Source organism: Phycodurus eques, chromosome 1 (assembly GCF_024500275.1).
Source record: "Phycodurus eques isolate BA_2022a chromosome 1, UOR_Pequ_1.1, whole genome shotgun sequence".
In the NCBI taxonomy this organism is placed as follows: Eukaryota; Metazoa; Chordata; class Actinopteri; order Syngnathiformes; family Syngnathidae; genus Phycodurus; species Phycodurus eques.
Genome location: NC_084525.1, coordinates 26,220,207 through 26,241,217, shown reverse-complemented (window position 1 = coordinate 26,241,217; position 21,011 = coordinate 26,220,207). Strand labels below are relative to the sequence as shown.

General features: G+C 40.7%; 1 protein-coding gene across 1 annotated transcript in view; it reads right to left on the bottom strand.

Annotated features, from left to right (window-relative positions):
• Positions 1 to 1,774: 1,774 nt before the first annotated feature.
• The window catches only part of bcl2l1 (BCL2 like 1), a 50,551-nt gene continuing 31,314 nt past the window's right edge, over positions 1,775 to 21,011 (bottom strand). Inside the window, exon 3 of the mRNA XM_061685371.1 lies at positions 1,775 to 3,284. Within this exon, the coding sequence (XP_061541355.1) occupies positions 3,141 to 3,284 (144 nt within the window). The 3' untranslated portion in view covers positions 1,775 to 3,140. The remainder of the gene's footprint in view (positions 3,285 to 21,011) is intronic.

Sequence of the window (21,011 nt, the reverse complement as noted above, 5' to 3'; positions counted from 1 at the left end):
CTTGGGTGTTATCAGTGAAAATTAACCAAAAATTGAGATTAGCCACAATTCATTCATGATTTAACAAGGGGGGTAATTACTTTTTCACATAAGGCCAGGTAACTATTATTTTTTTTTTCCTTAATAAATGAAATCATTTAACAAGCATTCTAAGTTCACGTGGGTTATATTTGTCCATTTACATTCGTTTGATGATCTTAAACCAAGTGGGGAAACGATGCAAAAATATAAGTATTTGGTAAGTGGGGCAATACCATAACAGCTGAACACCCTCGTGGCATTCTTTCTGTAATAGACATAAAAAAAAATTCTGAAAGTTCCCATCAACGTATGGCACTTGTATTTCAATTGGCTTTCACTTTTTGTCCAGTTCATCCAAAAGCAGCTCGATGGGGTTTAAATCTGGAGACAGTGCCTTTTTGTGTAACACTGAAATGTAAATTGTTTGAGCTTTGGGTAACCTTAGAGGTTTAAAAAATAAAAAAACAAAATAAAAAACTATCAGTACACCACTTAACTTCGTACAACTTCAAGATATTCATTGGACTTGACTCCTTTTAATAAAAAACTAAAAATAAAATAAATAATTGAGGTGTTCTAAAACCTTTGACCGGTAGTATGTGGGGAAGTCATGTCTTAAACCTCAAGTTTCAAACATGTCCCAGGGCACCAAATATAGAGCAAGTCTAGTCTCATTGTCAAGTAATTAGTTCAAGTCTAAGTCGATAAGTCTCATAAGACAAAGTCAAGTTGTTTTTCTTGAGTTTTACGAAAGCAAGTCCCAAGTCTTGTGACTGACACACTAAACACTGTAGAGCATCATGAGAATGTTTTTGTGCTTTGGTGCTGCAATTTTGCTAAGCAAGAGAGTTCAATGTGTTCGTGTGTGAACATTAGCATCCGTAGCCTCCTCGCAAGATAACATTGCCAGGCGCTAGTTTGTGATCAAGTTCCATTCCTATGGCGAATTTGTATGAAAGTCTGAACGGGCCATAAGTCTATCACTAACCTATGTGGTTATCATAATTACAGATATATTCATATATTAAACACTTGTGGGCCATGAATACAAAACAAATGCAAAATGGCTGTAAGGGCAGTAACTGTGTGCGCCTTCTTGTGCAGCATGACATTTAGACCAGTGCACAAACTAGTTCACTGCACACCGAAGGTAACCTTGGCATCGTTGCAGTAAATATTTGTATGTAATATACTTCTAAGCCTTGTATGTAAAACAAATGAAAAGCAAAAGGTTGTACTCGAAAGCATACCTTCTTGTGTTGGTTGATAAATTATTGCGCACCAGTTCTATAAAATGCTGTAAACCAAGGACCCCATCACTAGCCATGTTTTTTGTCTTAATTGAATGAGGCACAAAACTGTGTTATTATTCCTTCTCAAAACATTCCTCAGAACTTGACACGTCAAAGGTCTTTTGACCAGGTCTTCCCTCCCCTCTGGACCACATTACACTGGCAGGTTTGCGCACGATAGCAGGTGGGCCATCTACAAGTGACAAGTTATTTGGCGCCCTGACATCTCGAGGACTGCATAAGGGGGGACAGGGTGCCACAGCGACGGGAAGTATCGCCAGAGTGATGGCTTCCACATCCTCAAAACATGCCCATCAAATTAAATGAGGCTGCTCAACTTCAGAGCATTAATCATGATGGTAATGATGACTGCTGGATATTAGGGATGCTGGTTAACCTTTGACTATTTCAGATTTTCAGAAGATGCGAAGAAGCGCAAATCAAGAGACGAGCACACGTGACTGTGTCATAAACTTTTATTAACTGCTCATACTTGAAAATGTTAAACAGGGGGTGTTAAATGATCAGTGCTACCAACATTACAACTTTACATCCAAATATCTAACATGTTCATGCTGAGAGATGTCCTATCTGTGATGTGAGCTGCTACGTTTGCTGCATTCGTCAGCTACTGTCTAGTAAATGAGGACAACACCACCCCCACCCCCCCAACACAAACACACCGAGTTTTGGCTGACTGAAATTAAACTGTAAAATTAAAATAAAACTCCACTCAAGATTGAGCACTAAATCAGCTGGGAGTGTTGTGATTCAATTGGCTTAAAAATCCAAATATAACTTAAAAACACAAAATGAGCAAAATGTGAGCTCACTTTAGTTTGGGACTGCCGTATCTGTCAGTTAAAAGGTCTTCTCAAAAACAAAAAAAAGCACCACTCATTACAAACTACCATGCGAGACTGTCGGAGAAGAACGCAGCATTTATATATATATATATATAAAAAAAAAAAAAAAAAAAAGTCACTTGGCAGGAAGTAGCCGCTCCACGCTGCTCCGGCAACCACATCTTGCCCTTCACTTTCCATATGGCACATCCAAGCTCGACTAGCGATGTCTGCCAGAGCCAGGAGCAGCGTGGACACCAGGAGAGTGCAGTAGCCAAGGCCGAAACCACGCAGTCATTTTGGATCAAGCTATGGGAACCTGTTACTTATAATGGGGGCCTACTAAATCCATTAAAAAAAATAATGACATTAATATATGTTCATTATTATATATTATGATCATTTGTGGTTTCAATGTTTTTGGACGCTTTATAACAGTTCCTCTTAGGATATACATACACCCCTCACAAAAAGCTCTCGATATTGGTTTCCGGTGAAATTTCTGGATGAACCTAAAGCCCATAACCCTTACAGGTAAACTTTAATTTGACCTTCTCTAAAAGATTATCATGCATTTTAAGTTCATCCTGAAATTGCGCCTGAAAGCCTTATATCCCAAACTTTTTGTGGGTAGTATGTTGTATATGCTGGGCTGGTTCACATACTCTTGCGGTCCATCAAGCTTTAGCCTCCTCATAGGATGAAGGAAAAAATAAGGACCTGCTGAAACCATAACATGTCTATGTGTTTATGCTGAGGTTAGTGGCAGGGGTGGAGGGGATTAAAATGAACACATAGACCCTCCAACTTTTTCTCACAACAGTCCAAAAACAACAAGGTAAATAAATTCTCAGTCCAACAAGTGATGGCAGAGGAGTCAACATCAGCAAACGGAACCTTCAATTGAACTTGAGTTGTGTATTTCTTTTAATGCGTGTACATGTGTGCGTGTATAATGAGGGCGGTGACGGCCCCCCTCCCATCACAGGCGTTTCTGGGCGATGAGAGAGCCTACCACCACCCCGGTCACCAAGGTCATCCCAGCCAGAAGCCACTTCTTGAAACTCTCCTGGGACCGGCGGACCTCCGCTGCCGCGTCGTGGCCGAAGATCTCAGCAAAACGCTCCTGCAGAACAAACAAACAAACATCAGCAAATGCAGGTTGGCAGTAACGGTTGTGTTGTTCGTTATGCAGAATTGCAACAATCTAAAGAACACCACAAACTGGAGACCCGTGAGTCCAATCAGCTAACTTTGTCATTTTATGTAGCCCATGAAACTTTAATGTTAAGATGCATATAGTTTTCTTGAAATTCTGTTGTACATAATTATCAGTATGGACTCAAAAGCAGGGGTTGGCAAAGTATGGCCCTAATCCGGCCTACAAAGCACATACTGTAATCTTTGTTACATTAACTTCAATTTAATTTAATTAAAAGGATTTTTTTTTTTTTTACCTCATTTACAATGACTAGGCCCATCAGCTTATTTAAAAAATGAAATTTGGCCAATGAGCACAACACTTAGCTTACACCCGTGCTATAGTTTAGTACTGTATATCATTTGGAGCATTTGTACTTTGAAAGTACGACTGTACTTCAATATCTGCCTGCCACCATTTTCCCTTCTGATTGCAACACTATCCAATTTGAGGTAAAGGTTGACAACTGAATGCACGAGTCATTTAATGCTGTAAATATGCTGAACTTTATACATTTAAGTTATCAGTTCTAAACTGTGATTTCCCTGCTTCACTGCTGAACGGCGACCAGGAGAGGGCGCAATTCATGTCCAAGTAGTTTGCTGCAGTGCAAGTTTGGTACAGGAACATTTTCAACGATGCAAACTAAAGTCTGCAGTCCTGCTAATGGTGTAAAAAGTGAATTGAGTGACTTTCTCCAGCCAGGGGAGGTTAAAATGTCAACTTCTTTGGTACCTTGGGAGTATTTATTTTTTTACTATCAGCGGAACTGTGACCAGACTAACGTGGACATGCTCATATTCATAATTTATTTGGTTACAGCTCGATTTTCTGTTTGTCCTTGATGTTTTGCTCGGAGCCTCTTAAAGCAAGCCAATGTTCAGTTATTGGTCGTAAAGGGCCTGAGCATACAGTGCCGACAGCACTCTTGAAATGGCAGTTTCTGCAGCATCATTTCCATACTCAAAAACTCACCAAATACTGCAAGTGGGTTCATCTTACATCTCAGATGTAACCTCCAAAATTTGCTAGACGCACAATGAAGTCTCAAGAAGCCATGCTTCAATAATAATAAGCCAACCATTCTGGTTTGGTCATTTCTAAGAGTTCATCAAAAGCAAACTTGCCTTCGAGATTTTTCTACCAATATTGAATACCTGACAGTTGGGCAACACTAAATTGTGGACAATTTTGCTTTCATCATTGTACGGGGCCTTAAGATGACAACAAAGTAAAAAGAGACAAAGAAACGTATAGTGCCGAGCCCGGACCTTGTGTGATGAAGGTCGTCCCCTGAAGACAAGCCTGCTGGCAGAAATGTTTTGACGCAGTCACTCCACCCATGCCGTTCCAATTTCCTTCTAGCTCTCCATAATCACGAGTCCACCGTATGGCGCACCTCAAAAATTTCACACACCCCTGATGTTGACGTGCATGAGAGTTTAATAAAAATTAACTTGTGTTGCGTGTATAGTTTGATGGATACGCGTTATATGCACAACTGCTACAACAGCGCTGTGGTCCATCATTGACTGACCATTTTCAGCGCATAGATGTGAAGATTGTCTTTAAAATTGCTTACTCAGGCTTTAAATTACTGTTATACTGTTAACAGGACAATTTTTAATAAACATTTTAGGTAACAGTTAGTCAGGTTGGCTTCATACAACAACTGCCTACAGCTGTGTACAGGGCCTACAGTCACCATGGCAACACGCTTACTGGCCACCAGTAAAGTAAAATAAAAAGTCCCAAAGGCCACCTCGATCACAATGCGTGGTAACGAACAACACCTTTTAGATACGTGGACAGAGCCATATGATTAGCTACAACCCCTTCCCTGCATCCCAGTAATGCTACAGCACATTCCCTCAAGATGTTGACACTCTTTCCCAGCCCAAGCCCCCGCATAGCCACCGCCCACTGAAAACATTTCCTGGAAATGAAAACGACTGAGCGCGTTTAGCGGGAATTTTCCACCAGTGGGGGGCGTCCGTTGATTTCACGATGGATAGCAGACTGACTCACGAGTGGTGGTTGTAGTAATGATGCCCAATGTTCTCCTTGCAGGCCCCTAAATGCCTTAAAAAGAAATTGCAAGTCATCCTCAATTACTCAGACAAAAATGTACTGTGACTAATTCTGAGTAGAGGGGCTAACTAACAAGCAGGGGGAACATTCGGTTCTCGTATTGAAAACTGCAGATTGATGAGACAGAGCGAAAATTAAACCACAGAGGTGCTGATGGTTGTTTCTGGAAACGGAGGATGTGACTGTAGAGGAAGTTAGAGACGAGTGTGTCTGGTGATTGAGTCACAATGTTAGAGAGCCCACATTGCACTGAGAGATTGTCACTTTTCAGCGGGTTTATCATGAAAGCTCAACTGTTCATGAGTTATTACTACTTGTACGTATTGCACCACTTTTACATTACATTGTGGTTTCATTGAGGTACTGGTCACTCAGGATATTGCAAGTCCGAGTCACTTGATCGCTGCCAATACAGTCCCAATCCTTTCTTTTTACATTGTTTAATACTGGAGGCATGGTGGACGACTGGTTAGCACATGTGCCTCACAGTTCTGAGGACCCAGGTTCAAATACAGCCTACCGTGTGTGATGTTTGCATGTTCTCCCCGTGCCTGCATGGGTTTTCTCCGGGTACTACGGTTTCCTCCCACATCCCCAAAACAGGCAACGTCGGGAGAATGAAGACTAAATTGCCCGTAGGTGTGAATTTGATTGCAAATCTGCTTGTTTTTTTATATGTGCCCGGCAATTGGCTGGCCACCAGTTCAGGGTGCACCCCGACTATCGCTCAGAGTTAGCTGCGACAGGCTCTAGCTCACCTGCGACCCGAGTGAGAATAAGCAGTATGGAAAATGGATGGATGGAATTACAGAATGTGCCACAAACCAACCATATAAAAAAAATAAAATAAATTAAGATCAGAGAATGACCAAACCCTGCATGTTACATAGTAAGGAATAGCAAAGGACAGCAAAGAGGCATTTGTCATTGATAAGATTCATGAAATTAGCGTTGGAAGCAAAAGGAAATATGTGAGCCATATATGCCGACCGGAGTTCATTATAATTCCCGCCAGCGGCGGTGTGCGACTAAATCAATTTACATCACATCTGCACGTGCAGAATCAAAGAAAAATAAATCAGATTGTCGTAGGGATTAGAAAAATACTGAAGCCTCGGAAAAACTAGGAAATGCAGCCGGTCTGATCACACTTCCTCGTTGAGTGACAAGGTTGGCTGAGTTCTAATATTGCATCTTGGGTAAAGGATGTGTGTTTAATGTATTTTCAATAGATGGTGATGCATTATTTGTGCCTAAGCATGGTCTGAGGATGTTCTAAATTTGTTTACAGAGTACGAACAAAAACAAGTGCGAACATATTGATAAATCACAGGTTTGTGTGTCAAACTGGCATATGCACGATTTAAGCACAAATTTGTGCATACAAGGGTGTAATACTATCCAACCATTTTCTGTACCGCCTATCCTCATGAGGGTCGCGGGCATGCCGAAGCCTATTCCCAGCTATCTTCGGGCGAGAGGAGGGCTACACTAATTAAATGTTATTTGGTCTATTGGGCTATTAGTGGTGTCACGGTAGCTAGATTCTGACTTGGATACTATACCGGCATAAAGTACCTTGATATGGGTACTGAAATGATACCACGGCAAAAATCTAAAACATCAGTAAAAGCAGTGGCATGAAAACTGAACATTTCAAACACTTTCATTTGTACCAATTCAGAGCATCCAAAACATTACGATAAATAACGGAAGCGTATTGCATTCACGCGGGTTAAAAAAAAACCTGACATTTTTTGAGGGCTTTGTTTTTTTGAATACCGTAGTTTCGTGACCATAAGGCGCACTTAAAAGTCTTAAATTTTCTCCAAAATGGACGGGGCGCCTTATAATGTGACACACCTTGTGTGCACAGACTTCCAACATCTATAAATGTTGTTGTGTGATGAGCTCCGCTTGACTTTTTTTTTTTTTTTTTTTTTGGGGTGACTTTTTTTTGACCGCTTGACTGACTGGGAGAATTTCCTGCCGACACGCTGCTTATACAGAGGAAAAGCGGACGTGGCTCAGGACAGCATGCGGACGTAAAGGGGGAAGGGTGCATGAAGGAGGACGCTAAATCCACGCCCCCGGTAGGTATATAGCGACGTGTGTGCATTGTGCAAAACAGCATCGGTTTGGCTAAGGACCCCCCCCCCGAACTGCAAGCTGTCAGTTACGCGGAGGACCATGGGAATCGAGCAGCCGCGAGAAAATTCAAGATCAACGAATCCATGGTTCGCAAGGGGAGGAAGCAAGAAAACGAGCTTCGCCAAGTCAAGACAACGAAGCTGAATTTCCACGGAAACAAGGCGAGGTGGGCCGAGTTGGCAATGGATTGATGAGCAAAGAACAGCTGGGAGAAGCGTCTCTACAGTCACCATTCGACTGAGGGCAATAACGCTTGCAGAAGAAATGAAAATCGAACATTTTCGAGCAGGTCCGTCTTGGTGCTTTCGTTTTATGAAACGGCGCCATTTACCCATCCGGGCAAGGACTACTGTGGCGCAGCAACTTCCGGCGGATTAAAAGGAAAAGACGGCGTGGGAGCGATGGATGACAGATGGCGAACACACCTTTACTAAGACTTGGAGGCAACGCCGGGCGAGTTATACCACCATATGTTAATGGATTGTGGATGCTTGGGCTAACGTGTCTGCTTGCACTGTTGTTCGAGCTTTTGTAAAAGCTGGCATCATTTCTGAGGAGCCACACAGCAACGAGACTGACTCCGACAATGACGAGAGGGAACCTGGCGTGTTTGATTGAGAAGTTGCCCAGCTGTTCATTTCAGATACAGAAGATGCGGACTTTGATAAATTTGTGGGTGAGGATTGATCAAAAAATAACATGACTACATTGTTTAATACTTCAATAAAGTACTACTGAACTCAGTTTTGCTCCCGCTGCCTTTTTAAAAACATTGTTTTAGCGTGCATGCATGCTACCGTATGTTTTAAGCTAGCGTATGTTTTACCATGCCTGCGCCCAATAATGCGGTGCACCTTATGTATGTGTTAACTACAGAAAGACCCCGTAACTGAGACTGCGCCTTTTATTACGGTGCGCCCTATGGTTGTGAAAATACGGTATGTTTTTCCGAGTATTTTTTTTCCATTTTTTCTATTTTTCTCGGTTTTTCTGTCTAATCCCTGCCCCTCCCCCGTTTTAAGACTATTGTTTCCCCCGTTTTTTTGAGTAATTTTATCACCCCTCACCGTTTTTCTGATTATTTTTTTCTGAGTTATCGGGACACATCGAACTCACGTAAGAACCTGCGAACTGCAAGCAACTCTTTGCGGACTCCGTAGTAAGCAACATGACCGGCTAATTTTGTTTTATTTTTATATGGGTTTAAGACACTGGGAGATACTCCTGTCTTTGAGTCACATAAATGGTATATTGTTATCAGTCAGAAAACAATTAGTCAGAAAAACGGGGGGGGGGGGGGGGGGGGGGAATTGTCCAAACGGGGGGGATTTGAAAAACAGAAAAATAATTGGTCAGAAAAACAAAAAACACTCAGAAAAACAAAAGTATATTCAATAAAACAAAGCCCTCCAAAAAAATACTCAAAAACGTTTTTTTTTATATCCAAGTGAATGCAATACGCTTCCATAGAATGGAATTAACCCACTTAGTTTTAAAAAAATAATTAGATCAATGCCTGTATTATCAAACAGGTATATTGTATGACAAATATGTTTGTATGTACATCTATGTAAAGGGTATGTATGATAAAAAAAGAAAAAATATACCAAAAAAATATGAAAAATAATTTTAAGAATAATAAATGATGTCATTATTAGGCTGCGTAAATACATTTACTCCACAGCACCATCGTGTATGTTTGAATCCAAAAGCTGGTTTATTTTTTAGCCTTCTCACATCTTGTGACATAGTAGTGTAAATACCTGATGGCCAATACGTGTCAGTGAAAAAACATGGTGTGGGATTTTTTCCGGTGTCTGAGACAGACAACACGAAAGCGATTTGCAATCTGTACGAAGTGAAATACCGCGTGGGGGAACGTCAACTAAATGAGTCAACAAATTTACGTTCAAGCAACGCAGCATGGAAAAGGAAAAGTTAAAAACCAAACGGACACCAACGCAAACAACACCCATCCATATAGCCATTGAAAAAGAGTTGGTACATGGAAGCTGCTGGAGTTCATTGTGCTGGACGACCTCCCTTTTAATGTTGTGGAGAACCTCGCATTTCAAAGGTTGTTAGGATATTGTCATCCACGCTACGTCCTCCCGAGGCACACATACTGTGGCGAAACTGGTCTAAAAGAGCTACCGGGACATGCACGTACGTAGTTATCCTCAAAGACAGTCCATCGCTTAGCTTCACCACAGACATTTGGTCATCAGTAAATTAATTTCAATGAAGTAATTTAAGTACAGTATGTTCGCACCCATTATTTCTGTCTCAAGTAATGTTTGACCTGACAACTTTAAACTTATGTCAGTGGCCAATCCTTGAATGCCCACAAGAGGTCATTGATGTTTTACCTTTTGTCCAAAATGCAAGAGAATACTTTTGAAGATACATTTTACAGTACACAAATATATACAGCAAATGAACAAGTCATTTAAATAGACTTATTGCTCAATCTTGTGATCGGATCGCTGATTGGTTAACTTTTTTTTTTTTTTTAACTTGATCAGTGATCGGCCCCAGAAATCCTGATCGTGTAAAGCCTAATTCGATATTTATACATACTTATTAGACTGAATTTCAAGGTTTTTATTTGTTTCTAGTGTTCAGTATTTTGGTATTTGACTGCATTTGATTTCTCCCATTGCAACCAATACATTGTGCACCCACTCAGTGCAGTGCTGTTTTTCATCGCGAAAAGTGGACCTTTTGGTTCCACTTGGGACTCACGAGTGGTGGTGAAAAGAAAGTGGCATTCGGGTGGATTTTTATTTTTCTCCTTTTGCATTCGGGTGGATTTTTATTTTTCTCAAACTCCCAAATTTCCCCGAGTTTTCTCCGACAAGGAGTGTAGCCTGTATCCGGGTTAGAGCGCTCCAAGATAGGCTTCCGTGCGGCGCAATCCTAAGTCATCTCGTACTATCGATGCTGTAGATCTCTTGCTGGTAACATTGACTCTCGTGTGCATCGAATGCAGGCAGAGTTTTCTAAACAGCACAGGAGAATCCACTGCATATAACACTGACTTTTCAGAGAGTTACATACCGGTGGCTAACGCACGCTAACGTGTCCACAGGAGGCAGGAGCGAGTCGGCAGTTTGAAGCCATTTCATTCTCCTGGCTCCCACATAGTCGCACGCACACAACTTGTCAGAAGGCAAACAGTCATTGGATGTGAATGACTGTCAGCTTTTTGGGTACTGGCCTTTAAGACACTATGAATAATTTTATTTTATTTTTTAAACTAGCGGTACCAAAAAAAAAAAACATTTAAAAATGGTTCAGTGCTTTTTTTTTTTTTTTTTTTTTTTTTATAAACATCAAAATACCATAGTGAAGGACTGGTTTCGGTACAACACTACAACCTATATCGCAAACTTTGACCTATTGTGGGTGGTTCTGGGACTAAAAGTTCTGACGCAAGAAGCGCAAAGACAAAATTCCTTAACGAAAAAGGTGAAACTCAATAGCTGCGTGGATGTGTGCACTAAAGAAAAGTACAGGAGGCATAGGAGGAGGTGTTAGTGTTTCATGCAATGTTATCGTAATGACAGGAACTTGTGAAAGAAAAAAAAATAATCTTGCTGCAAAGTTTTCTAAGAATTTCGGCAGCTGTCGACATGTTGGTGGAAGATAAGCTGTTGCAATGACCTCAATCGTGTGTGTGTGTGTGTGTAACATTACTGCGTGAACAGCATTCGTCATGAGACATTTCAATATTTACTTTCAAGTTTTTGGTTTTGATAGTAGTTTACTGTACAAGAAAAGGGAACCACTGTGGCCAAATAACTAGGGAAAAAAAAAAAAAAAAAAAAAAAAAACCTTGCGCCAATCATGCTTGAACCCACTGCAGAAAAAGATTTTAAAAAATTGCACTTTTTACTTTTCGGCCTGTATTACGTAGTTTACCATGACTCAAATCAGAAAAATATTTCTGAAGCAAAATTTTAGGGGATTTTAGGACATGCCTATTGGCATGGTAAGTGACGCGTTTACCATCCCATGTAGCTAAGAGGTGGTCACAATATTAGGAACAGCATGCAGTACGATGTATTTTATACCTAGTTTTATCCTACTGCAAACTACCATATGATCGGAATAATAAATCAATACAAAATAACTATTTGCACTTTTTTGGGGGGAGGGGATCTAGTTTGCTGATGTTAGATACTGTGGGTGTACTTAAGATTTTGTAAATTGAGTTTTCCGTCAATGTTTAGCATCTAGCAGCTTTTAAGTTTCATTGCATACAAAATGTCTTTAGATTTTGCAAAGAGTGTGAATCAAGGCAACTGGATTTTGTTTGTTGAAGACACAAACCCCCAGGGAACAAACCCACCGAGGTATAAATAGAGGGCCTCCACACCTAAAACTTAGAACTGAGGGAGCCTTTTGGATTGAAGGTGAAACATCAACAAACAAGAACAATCCAGTTGCCTTGAGTCAAACCTTTGACTGCATACAAAGTTCATTCAAGGCAACAAACATTGACCCTGTGCAGCCTGTTAGTGGCTGGGGCGGTATGTCCACACAAATTACCCGCCCCCCAAATAAAACCTAAAATGTCACTACAATTGGAGATACATGCCTTTCATTCAACACCGACAGTAGAACTCAGACTTAAAAAAAAATTAGGCTAGATTATTTGTACAGTACTTCCATTTCTTAGGGTGAATTTATTTTATTAGTTTTTTTAATACAAACAAAAAGTCGAGCAGTCTATCGTGCTAGTCTACAGAAGTTCTTTATCAAATAACATTTAACTATAATTCACCTTTAACAAATAGTTTCATTCATGCAAAATAATTGATTAATATTTTATTAGGGATACACGATAACATAATTTTTTCCCCACTTATACCGATAACTTGTTGCTTCTCCAAACCAGTAAGATATATTTTTTTCATGGTTTATATTAGGGGTCTTAAACGATTTCTAGGCCAAGGAACCCCCAAAAGGTTGGAAAGCTGAAGAGGGGACCTCCTACTTATACATATCGTATATTAATTGCAATTTATATTAAACTGGTCGTATATTAGAATGTCTATTATCACAATACACAAGTACAATAGGATTGCGATGAAATGTACCATGTTATCATACAATCAATACTAAGATATGCAAATAATACACAGGTTCAAATCATTTTTTTACATTTATTTTAAATACTAAAAGAATTGACAATCATGCATGTTAATGTGCTTTTAAAGGTCAAAGGACAAAGATTTAAAGATTTTGATAACTCTCGAACCTCTTTACAAATGGCCACACAAAATGTTGGAATGCTGCATACTATGTAAAAGCTTGTGCCGTGTCACTGAAACATATGAATATATAATACGTATAGTCGTGGTAAAAATTATTGGCACTCCTGGGGTGCCATTATTTCAAGCCATGAGTGTATAAAAAGACATGCTTTTGACCTACCATCACATCGAGCCAGTGACCACTCTCTTTTTCTTTTGTACAACTGCTACTTGGCTGCTCGTCGTCATCGCTGTTCCGACCTCCTGATTGGCTGAAACATGTACGGTTTGACGATGCCAAGTTCAGTTGGGTGCTCCTGTACCGTGCAGAGCAAAGCTACCCGACTCACGTCATTAGTGGATGTGCGCTCACACTGGCCTCACCGAACGAGGAAGGCTGTTGTGTGTTTTGATATTAGTTCCATTTGTAGATTTAATTTATTGTACGGTGTAGATGAATATTGATAGGCATGGCGTGCTCTGTAGCGGTTACCTTTTAGCTTAGTCAGTACGTCACGACAATCATGTTTCTGCGTCCGATTAAGAAGCCGCCGCTTGCTCCTCTGTCGGCTTACGCTGCTTTGTAGGCCGCTGCGTCTTGCAGAGAGCTACGCTCCAAAGGACGTAAACGGGAGTGTCGTAGTTACAAACTCAATGTCACTTGATGATCGCAATTTCAACAAGTGCTGGCAATCATATGCTAATTTACTTTGGGTATAGACTCTTTTTGGTGTTGCAGGCACAACATTTTGGTCAAAATATCCATGACTCTCACAAGCCAATGCAACAGCTGCCGCTGGCAACCAGACCACCAATGAATGAAATGGCTCGTTGTCGGTCCAGTTTTTTTCGATCGGACCTATCAGTATTACAGGACTCTTGGTTATGTAAATGTGCGTTGGGGCAGATTAAACAACTGCGCAGGCCGTGTGTTACCCAAGGGCTATACTTTGCCCACCACTGGTATAGATGAACTTTTAAACATACATCGCAATCTCCAAAGTGAAAGACCGCAAAAGTTGAACACTGGAGTTAAACCAACAATTTGCTGAAAAATAGTTTGTCTTTTTAGTCAGATGTTACAACACCACAAGGTGAGAGTATTGTACAATCCTTTGTTGTCAGGTGTCTTCAAAGGGTGAGCAGTTTTACTATACCTTTCTTATACCTTACATGACAACTTCTGCTGGCTCTTGTCCAGGTCCCTTTTGAAAAAGATTCTATATCTCAAGCTTTTACCTGGTTGACTAAAGGTGGAAAAAAAATTAAGGTGAAAATTTTACTAGCCTGCACAGTTAATTGCCCTGATGGTACACGTCAAGCCTGGAACAAATTTCTATTTGTATTATTTCCTATGGGAAAACTTGTGTTCAATTTGGGAGGTTGCGCTGCATCTAAAAAGCCTTGCGTATGTGAGGACACAGCGGAAGCGAGTGACGGCCTCGCATTCAGACCTAAGCACAGGCCTTGCAAGCAATCAAAGACCGTTAATCAGTATTCGGCATGTGGGAAGCTGCCAAGAAAAATAAGGTCTTCTTTCACTCTCACCTTGACTTCCTCCAGGCCTTGATTGTGGTGGACGCTGAGATTAAGAGCAAACCTCCAGATAAATATAAACCCAAATTGAACCCTTCCCAAACCAACACCAGGACTTCTGACACAGATGGCAGGATGATTAAACTAGTGTGGCAGGACACTGCAGGTAGTTTTACTGCAATAAAGCTGACAGAAGAAGGGAGGAACCACGAGGGATAGACGAACGCAGTAAATAATTAATCATGATTACATTCTTGGCACATGGCGTTTCAATGGTTGACTTCATTATTTGTAAACAAAAATGGCCAGCCTTAAGCAAAGGCTTCGCATTCCTGTGCAGTCAGTCAGGAACAATGTGAGCAATGTGGGTGTAGCGGACGAGCACCTTGTGATGAGGGAAACTGACACCTATACAAGGGACACGTCAGGGCATGTCAAACAAGCACAAGCTGTATCGATTATGTGGAAGTGCCGAGGGATGCAAGTGGTAAGGGGCTTTCACAAAGCATTTCATTGATGAGCTTTACATTTACACATGCTACTATATGACAATGATATTTGTGGATAAATAAACACTTTCAAATTTACAGGCTTGTAAAAAGGAGAATAGAATTTCTTGCTGCCATAGCGATGGCTGATCATTTACTTTAGTGACTTAGAAGATTGGTGGAGCAGCCTGGACAACTTTCGTGTTGCATTAGCACAAGCATCAGACCTGTTAGCGGTCCTTGTATCAACACTAAAACAATCAATGTTTATTTCAAGACATGATTTACATCCAGGAACTTAGTTTTTAAGTTTCTAACTAAGTCTTTGTCACTTAACAAAATACACGTTTGCTACCATACATTCGTTTGTAACCAAATGGCTTAAAATCATTTATATTTTACAACTGTAGGAGGAGCCCTTGGGCAGAAAAAATAAATACAATTCCATAGTTTAAGGCAGTATCATTATCATCTGAAGTGGAGCATCTTCATACCTATGGTTTTAGGAGTAAAACATTACATTTTTCAGTTTAAAAAAAAAAATACAGCATGTACACCTTGTATTACCAAAAATCAGTGTAACTACTACATATCTCTTTAGCACACTTTAGGACAACATTCTTCAGGTTAACCTACTGCTGTATGGAGTTAACCAAAGGAAAACATGTTTTACAGCACCATGTTTTGAGAACATCTACCTGGCCGCTAGAACCTCCCTTTCAAGAAGTATGGCCCTTGCATTGCCGTAAAGCCAACAACCACGATAACCACCTAAATTAGCCATTAAACTTATGTTGATTTTAATGTACTATATAAACGCAATGCTTTGATGACATGGGGCGCAAATTAAGATAATTTACATAATACTCCCAATCTTTACAGACAGAAACATTATTAGATGTACAAAATATTCTTAATCTGACAAGAAATCCTGGAGAAGTCTAAAAAAAAAAAAAATCTAAACAAATTTAGTGATGAATGTGAATAGATTTAACTTTCTGGTGCTAAAGGAGTTTTAAGAGTCATTTATGGTGTTTATGATTGTTTAGATGAGTCGTCACTGGGAAGCAATAGACCTGTCCTATCTAGTCGATGTGGATGAACAGACAAAGCCTGCTCGGATGAGAGGCGACACATCTTCCAAGACAACCAGAAGTGTCCACTTGTGATTGATTCAATGTGCTGAGAAAACAATGATCTGGATGAATAAGTAAATTCACGGGTATATTATCTGAACATTGTACAACAATGTTTGTTATTTTAAAGATGCACAGTATAAGATCATCTACCCGATTTCATAAGTTTCCGGATTGTTAAATTAAAAACAACCAACATTGCTTGCAGTATATTCTATCACCCACCCCATGTCTTACCTGGCAAGTAAAGCCAGTATTTCACATTAAACTCCCCTTTGCACTTCCATTTTACACAACCATACCTTTTTCATTATTCCTGCTCTGCTCCCGCGTGGGAAATCAGCCCTGTCCCAATTTGAAACTTTCCATGTAGTGAAAAAGGGATGGGGGAAGGCTGGGGGGGAATCATGCAGTTGGTTGCCATAGCAGCCGGAAAGCAGCTGATTAGTCTGTGTGGCTGACAAACACTGCATGTGGAGAAAGGAGCGTTTTAACGATCTAGTGGAGGGTTCTTATTCATCACCTCTGACTGGTTGGTTGCTCCTGTGTTGCGCCATAACAAGCTACAACACACCAATGACCTCTCTCTGACAATACATAAATAAAAAGGGAAATTTGATTGCCAACAGTATCTGAGAAGAGCAATCAAAGCTCCATATCCATGACATTATTGTCATTAACTGTGATGATTAATTGGACACATTTACGCATGTACATACATCTACATACATATACACACCCACATACATTTATACATCTACATATACACACACACATCTCATAATACATATTGATAGATAACCACAATGTATCAGACTGAGCAGCCTACGTTTTGTTATGTACCATAAAAGTTCCAAAAAGGTCAGGTGAAAGGAAACTGTTAACTGTCTTTTACCCAACAATGAAGGTGAGTAAAAAAAATAAATGCATGCATAAATAAATAAATAATGGAAGAAAGACATTTTTTGCCCATGTTCAAATCAAATACGGTTACCAACACACAAAATCTCAACAACCCCCACCAGAAGATACAAATAATGATTCTAAGTTCACTAAATTCTGCTCTAGGGGAATCTGGTGCCAAAATTAACTATGTAAGTGATGTCACTCTTTTGGTCATCAGACCTGAAATTTTGTTTTTTTTGGGGGGGGGCACATATTTAAACCTCCGAGTGACTGAAAATGTGTGGACAAAGCTTAAATTTTTTGATTTGATTGGCTACTACAAACAAATTTTGTCATTGTCTTTGTAAAAGTCCCCACTCAGTTTCCATCAGCCTGCTCCAAATTGCATTAGACAAACAATTTTACCAAACAATGGTTGTTTGGTGTTAGGCTATAAACAAGGAGTGCTGCAGAGAGTTCCAGGCAGTTCAGTACAACTAAGCAGAATGTATTCCCCTTTAACACAATGCTGAGAAGGCTATTCTCAGTCACACGTGCACTTTCATACATTGGAGTGAAGAGTGCAACAAACTGAAATATTCAAATGGACACAATTTCAGAGACAAGATACAATGGAAAGTTAATGATTGTGTAGGGACTCACTTGTTGGGTAACAAATACATGACTCAGAAAGAGCAGCATTTTTATGTGCTGATGTGCCTGAGATAGTTTTCAGTGATCACATGCACACACCTCCCATACAAAACTTGAATGCACTTTTTAAATTTTTCATGCCTCACCTGCAAAGGTCTTAACTGAGTTTTTGTTCAGTGGCTGAATGAGTCATGAAGAAAATGCCTTCTCTTGGCCGCCGCACTTTTCTACCTTGACTAAACTGCTGCTGACATTCAAATTAAAAAGACATCACTTGACTTGTTTATGGCATCAGTAGGTCGCAAAGAAATGGTTGACAAATGCCACACTGGTATGGAAGCGCTCCCGAGACCCAAAAAGATCTCGTGAACCTTCCAGACTGTCGCCAAGCAACCTTTACTGCAGTTTGCAACACACTGGTGTGTGTACGTGCGTGGTAGTGATGTCCCTGGGCCAAGGGTACAGTGTGCAACCCAACTAACTCATCATGTGTTTTTGTTTATTGAGCAAACTTGCACTGCTGTGGTATGACGGACGAAATGCTATTTACAGAGTGAGAATGATTGAGTGAGGAAATATGACCCTTGGCTTCCACTGTGACAAACTGTCCCTTAAACACATAAGATAACAGTGACATGCGGTCAACAGTTGAAACGTTTGTAGATGCATGACTACAGCCCTAGTAAACCGCTTTGAATGCCTGTGCTGTATATATCTTGCGGGGTCGAAGGGAGTTTTCATTAGACTTTACACCGATCTGATCAGCCTTATCGGTAATATCGGCCAATATTTAGCATTTTATGCTGATCGGCTTTAATGTCATAATTCGACAATCCGATCAATAACTCCTCCAAAGACATTTACTCCGTGTCGCCATCGTGCACAGTATATTTGAATCCAAAAGCTAGTTTATTTTTAGCCTTGTCGCGAGTCTTTTGACGTAGTACTGCAAATATCTGACGGCCTATGAAGTTATTTTAAACAGATTTTTAACAATGTCGGCGGTGTTCAATTATTTTTACATAAATTGGGCTTCCAACTCATAAAATGAAACAAAGTCAGGAATTCAAAATATTTTAATACTGTGAAGAAATCAGCCCAAATTTTGCAGGCCATAAATGTTTTAAATTGAGTGTCAGACACTAATCATCTACTAAACTCAAAGCACCTGCACAGGTTTCCGCAGGTGTCATGAAGTCATTCAGTTTGGTTCAATTGCGTCATTTGAGTTCAAAAAGGGGAAGACTACAGACTTGACAAATGGCCAGAAGATGGGTAAGCCACAAAAGTTCATAGCCAAGGAGGATGGCTGTTCACAGAGTGCTGTGTCCAAGCACATCAATGTAAAGTCGAGTGGAAAGATAAAATGTGGCAGGAGAAGATGCACCAGGAAAACAGATGAACGTGGGCTTCAGAGGATTATCAAACAGAAGATTCTAGAAACGAGCAGAGCTCCAGAAAGAGTGGAATGAGGCGGGAGTCACAGCTTCAAAAACCACCACATTCGGACGCATCCTTACAACTGTCTGGTTCCTTGGGTCAAGCCACTTCTGAGCCTGAGCCAACGTAGGAAGCGTCTCAACAGGGCCACTGAGTAGAAGGACTGGACTGTTGGCCAGTGGTCCAAGGTCATCTTTTCTGATGAAAGTGTGCCTTTCATTTGGGAATCAAGAGCCAAGTGTTTGGAAGAAGACTGGTGAAGAATAGAACCCAAGCTGCTTGAGGTCCAGTGTGAAATATCCAGTCAGTCATGATTTGGGGTGCAATGTCCAGTGCAGGTGTTTGTAAACTCTGCTGTCTTAAATTCAAGGTCACAGCAACAGTCTACCAGAATGTTTTAGAGGACTTCATGACGCCAGAAGCACCGAAACCTGTTTTGATGCGCATGCCATCACAGTGCTTGACAGGCCAGCCAACTCACCGGATCTTAACCCAGTTGAGAATCTATGGGGTATATCAAGAGAAAAATGAGGGGCACCAAACCCTAAAACAAAGAAGAAGTGACAGCAAGCATCAAGGAAATCTGGGCTTCCAAAACTCTCAGGCAATGCCACAGGCTGAGTGCCTCAATGCCACGGCACATCCAGGCAGTGATTAAAGCAAAGGGATTACCAACCAAGTATTAAAGATTGTTTTGAAAGTACCATATTTTGATTGATTTAATGTGACCCTAATTTATTCATTTTTTCCCTAAAGAAAACTGAGAATGGTGATTTCTTCACAGTATTAAATTTTTGTTTAAATTCCTGATTTTGTATGTACATTGTGCAAAACAACATCGGTTTGGCTAAGGACCCACGAAAATGGCACCTACAAAGAGACACTCTTACGAAGCACAGTTTAAACTGCAAGCTGTCAGTTACGCGGAGGAACATGGGCATCGAGCAGCCGCGAGAAAATTCAAGATCAACGAATCCATGGTTCGCAAGGGGAGGAAGCAGGAAAACGAGCTTCGCCAAGTCAAGAAGACGAAGCTGAGTTTCCGCGGAAACAAGGCGAAGTGGCCCGAGTTGGCAATGGATTAATGAGCAAAGAACAGCTGGGAGAAGAGTCTCTACAGTTACGATTCAACTGAGGGCAATAACGCTTGCAGAAGAAATTAAAATCTACCATTTTCAAGGAGGTCCGTCTTGGTGCTTTTGTTTTATGAAACGGCGCCATTTATCCATCAAGGCAAGGACTACCGTGGCGCAGCAACTTCCGGCGGATTAAAATGAAAAAAAGGCGTGGGAGCGATGGATGACAGATGGCGAACACAGCTTTACTAAGACTGGGAGGCAACGTCGGGCGAGTTATGCCACCATATGTGAATGGATTGTGAATGCTTGGGCTAACGTGTCTGCTTGCACTGTTCGAGCTTTCGTAAAAGCCGGCATCATTTCTGAGGAGCCGCACGCAACGAGACTTACTCCGACAATGACAAGAGGGAACCTGGCGTGTTTGATTGAGAACTTGCCCAGCTGTTCATTTCAGATACAGAAGATGCGGACTTTGATGAATTTGTGGACGAGAATTGATCAAAAAATAACGAGTACATTGTTGAATACTTCAATAAAGTACTACTGAACTCAGTTTTGCTCACGCTGCCTTTTTAAAAACATTGTTTTAGCATGCATGTATGCTACCATATGTTTTAAGATAGCGCATGTTTTACCATGCCTGCGCCCAATAATGCGGTGCGCCTTATGTATGCGTTAACTACAGAAATGCCCTGTAACAGACTGCACCTTTTAATACGGTGCGCCTTATGGTCGCGAAAATACTGTGTGTGTATACATACGCACGCGTACGCGCACACACACACACGTACATATACACACACACACATATATATATATATAGACACACACACTTTTTTGCTCACTTGAAAAGTGGGTGGCTTCAAAGAAAAGGTGCTCTGTCCTGAGTTGTTTCACACATCTAAATGCAAATAGCAAGAAAAATAAAAGC